This window comes from Asparagus officinalis, chromosome 1, assembly GCF_001876935.1.
Source record: "Asparagus officinalis chromosome 1, Aspof.V1, whole genome shotgun sequence".
NCBI lineage: Eukaryota > Viridiplantae > Streptophyta > Magnoliopsida > Asparagales > Asparagaceae > Asparagus > Asparagus officinalis.
Window position 1 is genome coordinate 490355 of NC_033794.1, and position 10889 is coordinate 501243.

Below are 10889 nucleotides of genomic sequence, written 5' to 3' on the forward strand. Positions count from 1 at the left end.
GGTTAATTTTAAAAATACTATGATTTGGATGGTAATCGGAAATCTATTTATTTATTCATAACTGATAAACTTAAATATGGAAAGAAAAAAAATGGACGCTTCTAGAGAGGACAATCATTAAAAAGTAATTTATTAATAACATATCGAACACTTACAGCTGATAATTGATGAAAGATTTTGGGCCCTGACCTTCCACTCTGATTTTCAGCTGGGCCCGGCTTGGCTTAAACCAGATAGATCAAAAGCCTGGACCTAAACCGACTAGTTTTAGTTGGGCTAGGGCAAACCAGTCCATTTGGCACCTCTAATTGTAATAAGGGACAAAATGTAAAAGTCTCAAATATAGAACATCCCTGGAATTATTCTCCATAGTTAACAGATGAGAGCTTGAGATAAATAATTTAAAGCGATGCATGCATGGGCTAAAAGAAATTCTGGTGGAAATACCCTATAAACTCACACGCACGCTCCTGCGCTTACACACACACAGAATGGCGGATGTAGGAAAACTTTCTTGGGGGGTGGATGCAAGTATGGGGGTGGATGACAAGTATCCATTTACCTAAAATTAAAATGTAATATTATAAAACAATATTCTTGACAAATAGGCTAAATTTCCAACCTAAACGTTGTGCAAATATTTTTTTAAAATTTGGGAACAAATTGCAAGTTCACAATACTTTAGATTGTAATTTTGTATATCTTCCCTCCTAATTTGTACATGAATCTGCCCATGCACACAGACACAAAGAACATGGACCATGTACATTAAAAAAACACACACACTCGCATGTTTTTTGTTGATAATAATATGTGCATTCTATTATTACCAACATTTCACTCAATATGTACAGTTTCCAATTAAATATCACCAACTACAACTATGAAATTATAATATGAAGATTAGAAATGAGATGATGTATGTTCTTCTATTGGTTTTTTATGTATGATCATTCATCAAATATTTTTCATATAATTCAGTAGTGATTACGCATCACAGGAGGGTGATTCGGAAAGCGGCATGAGGACCAGAATGCACTACAGAGGTCAGGAGTCAGGACAAAAGAACAGGCAGGTATTTACTGCTACAAGTACTTGCTCATTATCTAGATGAACAGCCTTTCAAGGCAAAGCCAGGGGTTCACCCACTCAAAGGCAAGATGCCTAAAACTTTTATTCCATCAAAATTAGGAATCACATTGCTCCACTACTGAAGTGAAAATAGCTGAATTTAAACCCACTTTATATTTGCTATCCATGGGAGCTTATGTTAGGATATTGAGAAATTGAAACCTCCACTCACAGTATCAGCAGGAAGTATGCCTAAGTCAAAGAAAATTAATAAATTATACTATATAAAAAATATATAACAAGTAAGGGAAGCGTATCAGCACAGAGTCCAGGATTTCATATAAAAATTATATTTTCAATGTAATAATATGATTAAACAAATAAATTAATTAAAAAAAGCAATTCATTTGAACGGAAAAAAAATACCTATTAACTCATTATCAGCTAAAGGTGTAAATGATCTGTTCTGGTAAGAGTGTTCATCAATATAAGGAGATGAAGCTGAAGATGATTTTGCTTTTCTCAGCACGGCCAGTAGCAACACAATGACAAGCAACACAGCTATAACTACCCCAGCAATGATTGCTATATTCATGCCCTTAGCTTTTCCTCCTTTTTTACTACTCGATGAACCAGATAAAGAAGTTCCATCAATTCTTAAAAAGAAAAGAAAATAGTTGTCAGCCAACAGTTTAACCGCTTATGGCTCCATCTATGACCAATGTGTACTTTTTCATAATAGTTAACTTACTGTAGATTGTCAATATCTTTCAATTTGGGTGGAACCTGGCCAGTAAATTGGTTGTTCTGAACATTCCTGGAAAAAAAAACAGCACACAACCATCCTTGTTAATTGACAGCTTCAATGAAGTAATCACTTGAGAATTTTAAAGCAGGAAATGATAAATTTTCCGGTGCATAAGAATCTAGAAACAAAGGAAAAGGGACTGAAGTCAACGGAATACGGAGCTCCACGACTAATGGGGTGGATGATAGTCCAGTTTTCACCACAGGATCGCTACGACTAGACAATGACATCAAAAACGTACATAGATATGCATAACCATAAGATTCTCTAATATTAAACAAGGGACAGTTTCCAGAAAACATAAGCATAAAAGTATTAGGCATATATTAGTAAATAACCAATCTGATCGGGTAAATTCAAACTCCATGATTCCCTTTCTTGCTCCAAATAGTCTTCCAGCAGGGTATGTAAACGGTTAACAAAATCTATTTCTGGATTTAATTTGGCATTTGTACTTTTTACAAATAAGGACACTTTCAAAACCATATGTTTATGGATGTCATTTTTTTATAATGCTAACTACAGAAAGCATCTGAGTGGATATCTAAATAACATAAAACATGCAGATATACATGAAAGGGTCTTAATGTTTTTAGAGTTAAGCCTTAGTAATATTACAATTTACAATGTATAGCATCATGAAATATAACAAAATATGATTTCCTATGTTTTGTTTAGATGGCTATTTTAATATAAGAAGGGGCCACAAGGGACCACAGTTGAAGGCTGAGCTTGTTTCTAGCTCTAATGATCAGTCAGATTCAATAACTTGTTATTAATATCCACATTGAATCCTGCTAAGGAATATATAGGAATATGTTGATGGTGTGCAGGATAATATACTCAGGACATGGCAAATTTCAAGATTGTTAACGTAAAATTTGTTTTTACTGATTTTGTTTCTATGGAGATAACAAATAAAAAAAACTTGAAGGCAACAATTATCTACAACAAAAGCAAGTGATTCAGATCTACAAGTAAGGACGAGGGAATGAAGTACATTTGACTTGAGAACTTCCCAGCCCCATAAATACAGAAAGACAGTTTAATGATGCATTACTTTTTGGTAACATCCTGAACATCATAGAGCCATAAGCCTCACCCATTATGTGTCAATAATAAGAGCGAGCACCCTTTTTATTAACCCATTAAAATATCTAGGGTCCACAACTTGCGCTTTAGATATTTTGTTATATTTCAAGATCATTTTTCTCAAGAGACATGACTTTATTTGATGAAAAAAAATAATTTTAAAATATTTTCTATATTTCAAATTTTAATGCAAAAGTGAAAATTCAATTCAATTCTTCTGCTCAAGTTCTACATACTGATAATGCCAAACAATATGTCAGCTCTTGTTTTATATCTTTTTTGTCTCAAAATGATATGATTCCATCAATCTTCATGTTCTAACATGCCTCAGGAAAATGGTGTTGCAGAGCGTAATTTAGAAATACAAACTTTATTCTACATACGAAAGTTCCTATAGAATTTTGGAGATCCAGTATTAATTGCTGGTCATCCTACAAACTATATACCTTCTTCTACATTTATTGTTCAGGTATTTTATTATGTTTTTACATCCTAATATATTGTTATTTCCTTTACCTTCTAGGATCTTTGGGTGTTCATGTTTTCTATACATCATACTCCAGATAGGTCAAAAGTTGACCCTAGAATTCTGAAGAGTAATTCTTAGGGTATTCTTACACAAAAAAGGAAATCGATGTTACTGTCTGAGCATGAAGAAATTTATCATTTTTATACTTTGATTCTCATTCCTTTATAATAATGCATCACTTCCATCAAAAACAGATCAGAACTATTTTTAGTTTTTGATTCATCAGACTTCTACTTAGACACTTGATTTGAAACATGAATAGCCCACAAAGGTGTATTCTAGACGAATTCAACATATGTCAGAGCCTTCCAGTATTTCCAATACTTCTTCTAATACTCCTTTTGTTTCATAATCTACATACATTTGAATTTCGCCATCTCATGGTCAGTCTGTCAAATCTGGCTTGGATATTTATACTGCTGTATGAAAGGGCAAACGAACTGCTCTACGAAAGAGTAAACATCATTGTGCAGTTTATTCTTTGTCCAATTTTGTATCTTATCCTCTGTTCTCAAGGTTTTGTCAAGAGCTCCATCTATTCCAGATTGGAGAGAAACTACATAGGCAGAGCTTATGGCTCTTAAGCAGAATGAAACATGGGATATAGTCAACCGGGGAAGAAGGCAATAGGTTATCAATGTGTTTATGCCGTTAGATTAAAGCCAGATAGTATGCTACCTAAGCTGAAGGCTTGCCTGCTGCCAAAAGGATATTCATAGACATATTGTGTCAATTATCTATGCTACTATAAAAAGAGGATTAGGGTGTTAATACTTTTAATTTCCCTTTTTGCCCTCTCAAATTTTGATAAATTCTAACTATGTCATTATCAATAATTATTCCTTTATTAAATATAACCTCTTATTAATTATGCATCTCCTCACCTTCCTAAATAATTATAATTATCAATAATATTATAACTATTAATTATTTAAAAATAATAAAATAAATAATTTATAAAATAAGTATACAAAGTTATTAGCAGTAACCAATTAAATTAATATAATATTTAATTATGAATTATAATAAAATAATTAAAATAATAGATAAAATAGAATAATATATTACTAAATACTATTAAGAAATATACTATAATTCAATGAGCAATAAAATAAATAGAATAAATTTTGAATCGCATAAATAGTATAACTATTTTAATAGTATCACATAAATTATGAATTACACTATTTATTTAGTATTATATTATTAAATAAATTAAATAAATAAATTTTAAATTATTTTTAGAGTATTTTCTTAAGGATTATTAGATGATACTGAATAATCTATACTTGGTAATGATTGTAAACTAACTTTGTTACAAAAAATATTATTTAATATTAATAATAATACTATTAATTGTTAACGATAGTATAATAAAGATTTAAAAATATTTATAGTGCTAAATTATTTAAGAGCATAGTTAAAAAATTAAATTAGATAAATATTTTATAATATATAGACAGTATAATTATTTTAATGGTATTACTTGAACTAGAAATTTTCATATTAAATAAGGTAAATTACAGTAAGCCCCCATGAACTTTCACTATTTTGTAGTAAATAAACCCTACGAACTTTTAAAATCCCTAAACCCGTAATAACTTTTGTAGAAAGCCCCAAATGTCTTTTAGATAAATTACACCAACTCCCAATAACTTTCAAAGTGTCTTTTCATGCCATTTTCTGGTTCTAATTTATAGGGGTTATTAGGAGTCTTCTTTGAAACAAAAAAAATCCATTAGGGGTTTTGTGTAATTTTAAAAGTTCATATGGGCTGAAAGTTCATAAATGTTTAGTGTAATTTACCATATTAAATAATTATAATGAGAAGTAACTATTGCAATATGTTGCAGGTATCAAGTATAACTATCTAGAGAACATCAGAAAAAAGCTAACAAAATTAATGACAACTTAGTTAATCTAGAGTTAAGTTAAAAAATTTCAAGTAGGAGTGGCATATTTAAGAGAACTTATAGAATTAACAGTTTTATTAAAAAATAATTTTAGATATGGGGACTTATTTGAAAAAAGGTTAACACTATGCGATCATTAGAAGAAAAACATTCAATTACAATAACTATACAATAATAATTAATTCATATATTTCTTTTTAAGCAATCTTATTATACAATTTTATTTATTAACACATAGTTTTACTATTCAATAAAAAAATTAAAACTTAAAAACATGTACATTTACGTGAAAAGCACGTGCGTTATACTAGTAAAAAAAATGAGGAATACACACATAGAGAGACCTGAGCATTATCCTATTCTACGGAGCCCTCTGGAGCCGATATTCTCCCTGTTGCTAAGATGACTTCAATAAGACCGCTTGTGTCTCTTGTTGAAATCTACCATTGATCACTCTATCAGCATGACATCAAGAACTCCTTCCTAAATGGTTTTCTTGATTGAGAGATCTATGCAGAGCAATCGCCAGGCATGCCAGTAGGATAGGGAAAGTTTGTAAAAGAAGAAGTCCTTATATGGTATAAGGCAATCTCTCAGAGCTTCGTTTGGGAGATTGCTACAACAGTTCAAGAGCTTGGATTTGCGGCGCACACAAAAAATAATTCAGTTTAATTAGTCGGCATGCTAGAAAGATTGCTCTTGTAGTATACGTGGATGATATGGTGATCAAAAGAAATAATGCGCAAGGAATTAATGATTTAAAATCATATTTGCAGCAACATTAATAGACCAAAATCTAGGCTACTTTTGGTATTTCTTGGATATCAGGCTGGCCGTATGAAAGGCAGAAATCTTCCACTCTCAACTGGGGAGAATGTTCTAGATCTACTCCCAAGACAGAGATGTTAGGATGCAACAGAACACAGCTATAGAGTCTAATTGCAAACTGCTACTAGACCAGAGGAACCCTCTTAATAATGCAGGAAGGTATAAAAGAGTGATAGATAAGCTAAATTATCAAGCTATGACATCATCAGGTATTCCTTATGCAGTAAGTATTGTGAGCAAGCATTTACCTGCTCCTCAGTTAAGTCATTAGGATGCAGCAGTACATATATTACAAATACTTAGCGCTTCAGGAAAAGGATAATGGTCGCATTGCAGCTTTCTCTGATGCAAATTGGACAGCTTTGCCAGTCAACAAAAGATCTACTACAGGATACTATGTTTCTTTAAGGCAATTGTTTCTAGACTCGGAGTACATAGCAATGACCAGTGCGACACATGCATTAGTATTCATACAAGAACTTCATGAATTGGGTTTTGCTTTCTGAGTCTAATGTGGTTACATTGTGACAGCCAAGCAGCAATTTATACTATAGAAAATCCATTTTTATCATGACAGTATCAAGTTGATTGAAGTTAATTGTCATGTTCTAAAGATTTGGAGGACCAAATCATTCAAACCAAGGATGTATCTTCTAACCATCAATTGACAGACATGTTGAGTAGTACTCTTGGAAGTTCAAACGTGGGTGTGCACTTTATTTTTAACAAGAAGGGCGTGTATAAGGTATATGTTGTAGCTCGAGGGAAAGTGTTAAAGAATATGATAGGAATATGCTGATGGAGTACAGAGGAATATCTGAATATGTTGAAAATATTCTCGAGAATTGATATCACATGCTTTGATTATTGTACTATAAATAAAAGAGATCACTGGGGCTCTTATTAAGTCTCTTAGTCAAATTCATAAAGCCCAGACCAACATTCCTTTTTTCCAGATATTTATAGTAAGTTCAATATCTGAATAAATATTCATATTTGTACATCTGGTAAAAGGAAACAAGTATGAACTAGCTAGACCTATATTAGCTGGTGCCTACTATGCTTACCCCCACCCCCAAAAACAAAAGGCTTCCATTGCAATTGCATTGCTGCTCATATTTTATGCAAAGCATCTTTACATTATTAAGAATTAGGCAGAGATTATTTTATATAATGCAACATAACTAGGTAAGTTTCAAGTTGAAGTACTAAAATATTGATGTAATTGTAAGAAGAAACAGAAGTTTCATGAGCACCTAATAGCATACTTACAAATCATCAAGTGGGAGATCAGCAAGAACATTTATCGAACCACTAAACTGGTTGTTCTGCAGATGCCTGCGCAAGAAAAATACCACCACTATTAAGGCCAAAGAAACTTGAAACAATTTGTTGATATATCGAACGAAGATTGTTACTTACAAAGTTTTAAGGTTTCTGAGAGATCCAAAACTTTCAGGCAGGTCACCAGAGAAGTGGTTGAATGACAGATCCCTGATGTCATGACTTGAGAACATCAATAAATGGACAAGCACATGCACCACAGACTTTAGTTTCGCAATGAAAATGCAAAAAAAGAGTATGAGCGATAGCATTGACATCAAAGCCAGAAAACGTGATTGATTATAGCTGAAATATTTAGGGGCAATAGACACATAATGGTGTCAAAATCATGTGAACATGTAATCCGTGGAGAAATCAGATGATAGAAGCGAAATGAGGATTTGATTAATTAAAGATTATTCTAATTGGAAAGTAAATTATTAAACACCATCACTACATAACAATCTACTCTCACGAATGTTTCATAGAACCACACTAAACAATTGACAGTAGAGAACTCATCTTATTGATGCACTATCTTCAACCCACTTAGGCAACCTGCACCTATCAGGGACAGCCCTACCAAGGCACATAACTCCATGTACCGTACGTGGGGGGAAATGATAAGGAACACATTAAGTGCATGCGTACAAGATACTCTGAAATGTACTAGCAAGGTTCTTTTATCTGTTTTTGCTTAACTTTGGTCGCTCTATGATGACAATAGATAAACATGCAACTCTGGGAAACCTATGGCTCACCTGAATAGAAACAATATGTCCTTATGAATTTATAGATATCAGAAAACTTCTGAAATTTTCTGAAAAGGTTTCACAAGATTCCAGGTAAGTTGTCAAGCACATTATAACGGCTAGAATTACCTCGACATCTGAAAAATGAAACTTTTGGAAAGGAGACGAATGATGTAAAGTTGAAAATTCATAATGCTATATGAGCATGAAAGGAAGTAGTATAAGTTAACTCACAGCTCGGACATCTTCTGTAGTTTCCCAAACATGTCAGACATTTGGCCCTTAAGCTGATTACCGGCAAGGTTTCTGCAATCCATCACAAACTTCCCTTGGTTAAAGGACAATAGGAATGATTAAATCAGGAGTGGACGGCAGTGAAGCGTTCTTACAGATATTCAAGGTCAGTCATTTGTGAGATCGAATAAGGTATCCCACCAGTTAATGTATTCCCCGCAAGATCTCTGCACATTGAAGATTAAGGCATAAGCATAGGGAGGCAGGCAAATAATAACTCTTAGGATGCTTAAGGTTGGTCATCTACAGATATGATAAAAATCAACAAGGAAATGAATTCTCAGAAAGCTAATCTACAGGAATTCATGGCTTTAAAATGAACATATAGACATCTAGATCTGACAACGACCAAGAGCACGTAAAACTAGCAATTCTAGTTGTGTTTGTAAATCTATTACACATTGACAAATTTAACAATTTATTCCACAAGTTGCGTGTGAGGAGAACCCTTTAGCCTAACAACTCCTCATTTAGAAATATTTGCGAACATGAAAGAGTGGCTTACATGTGAAGTGCATTCGGCGGGAGCTGGTATGGAATATCACCATGAAGATTATTCTTGCTGAAATCACTGCACTATGACAGAGAAAGCAGTTGCACTTGGGTGAAATATCAAAAACTAAAAGAAAATGAAAAAAATTACAAGAGTGTCTTACAAGTAGGTTACAGATGTCAAACTGGAGAGCTGATAGCCCAAGGTACCAGACAAGCCAAGACCTGGCAATTTGCTGAGCAAAATAAAACAGGAAAAGCATATTATGGCTCGGTGATTTCCGCCTATCTTCAGAGATGCGCCGTAAGAAGAAGATGTGATACATACATTTCAGTGACAGAAGAGCCGGAGCAGGTGATTCCTTGCCAGGGTTTGTCGCAAGGGTCTCCTCCATTGGACTTCCAGCCAGAGAGCTGAGAAGGGCTATTTAAGCTTTGGAAGATGACATTAAGGGCAGAAACTGCAGCCAAGAAAGAAGAGCAAGAAAATTACATATCAGTTAGTTAGCGTGTGTGAGCGCGCGCGCGCGAGTGTTAAGGAGCACACCAACAAGAGAAAAGGAAAGAAGGGAGGGTGTAGGTACCATCGGCTGACTTGGTGTCTGAAGCGGCGGGATTGATGAGAAGGGATGAGACTGCAAAGAAGAAGAAGGAGGAGGAGAAAGTACTGAAGGCAAAGGTGGTCGACGACAGCGGAGGAGCCGCCATCACCATCAACCAACCAAATGCTGAATGGCTTATATATCAATTAGCTTCTTTTTCTTCTCTGCAGGGCGGGCTTGCCTTCATAAGTTGTATCGGAATCTGTGTCCTCACTCTCTCTCTCTCTCTCTATCTCTCTCCCGTTGCCCTGGGGTATTAGGGTTTGTGGCTTGTTATCGTGAGTATCAATTCCAAACGAAAATCAAATCAAATCAAAACAAAAAATAAAAAAGGAAAGTAGATTAAAGGAAGAGGCTTACGTACGTGAGGGAGAGCTGTTTATGGGGAGGCGAGGCGAGCAGGGGGCGTTCTGCTGCTGCCGCGAGAAGATGGTGGCGGTGGTGTGATCAAAGAGAGCCGCGGCGTAGTACGCATGATGCATGTTGGCGCATGATCATCGTCTCCACCACCAACAAACACTTAAATCTGCTGCTTTCTGCTAGCTGCTGCAATCTCACGCCAGTGAGAGGCGACTGCAGTAGTACGACATCGATGCGCTATCGACCGATCCTGGACAGCCTCTCCTCCTTCCTTTATTGTTGCGCCCCATCTTTCGCATGAATATAGTTTGAAGATTAGTTTACGTGTTTTTTTCATACGTTCCCCTCCGAATTTCTACGTATTTCTAAATAGCCATCGATCCTTACAATTGATATATGTTTTTATTCTATATATATATATATTCTATATATTTATATATATATATATATATATAATATATAATATATATATATATTATATATATACTCCCTTATTAATGGATTAGTATTTAAATTCCAATGGTATTTTTTTCTACTAAAAGATTATATATTATAAAATGTATTATTGATTTTATTATTATATTTTGACTATCGGTAATGGAGCGTAACGTAGCTCATACCTACATCAAGCACCACATTCTGTGTGTAAGAGAATTCTTGCCAAACGTCATCAGATGACCTAATTGATTCACTATAATTATCTTTACTTTCTTTAATATTTTTTTATTGTTATTAGGAAGAACAAGAGATCTTGGCTCCTTGTATAAAACCACCCAACCAAACATGATATTTAGATCTTTCACGAAGAAGCACTGATCAGCTTGT

At 34.1% G+C, this 10889-nt stretch overlaps 1 protein-coding gene across 1 annotated transcript in view; it reads right to left on the bottom strand.

Annotated features, from left to right (window-relative positions):
* Positions 1-9973, bottom strand: part of LOC109845063 (protein STRUBBELIG-RECEPTOR FAMILY 5-like) — a 20731-nt gene extending 10758 nt beyond the window's left edge. Inside the window, exons 1-10 of the mRNA XM_020414253.1 lie at positions 9687-9973; positions 9431-9563; positions 9267-9338; positions 9116-9181; positions 8706-8777; positions 8551-8622; positions 7664-7735; positions 7514-7579; positions 1823-1888; positions 1498-1727 (exon numbers count right to left, since the gene is read on the bottom strand). Of these exons, the coding sequence (XP_020269842.1) occupies positions 1498-1727; positions 1823-1888; positions 7514-7579; positions 7664-7735; positions 8551-8622; positions 8706-8777; positions 9116-9181; positions 9267-9338; positions 9431-9563; positions 9687-9816 (979 nt within the window). The 5' untranslated portion in view covers positions 9817-9973. The remainder of the gene's footprint in view (positions 1-1497; positions 1728-1822; positions 1889-7513; positions 7580-7663; positions 7736-8550; positions 8623-8705; positions 8778-9115; positions 9182-9266; positions 9339-9430; positions 9564-9686) is intronic.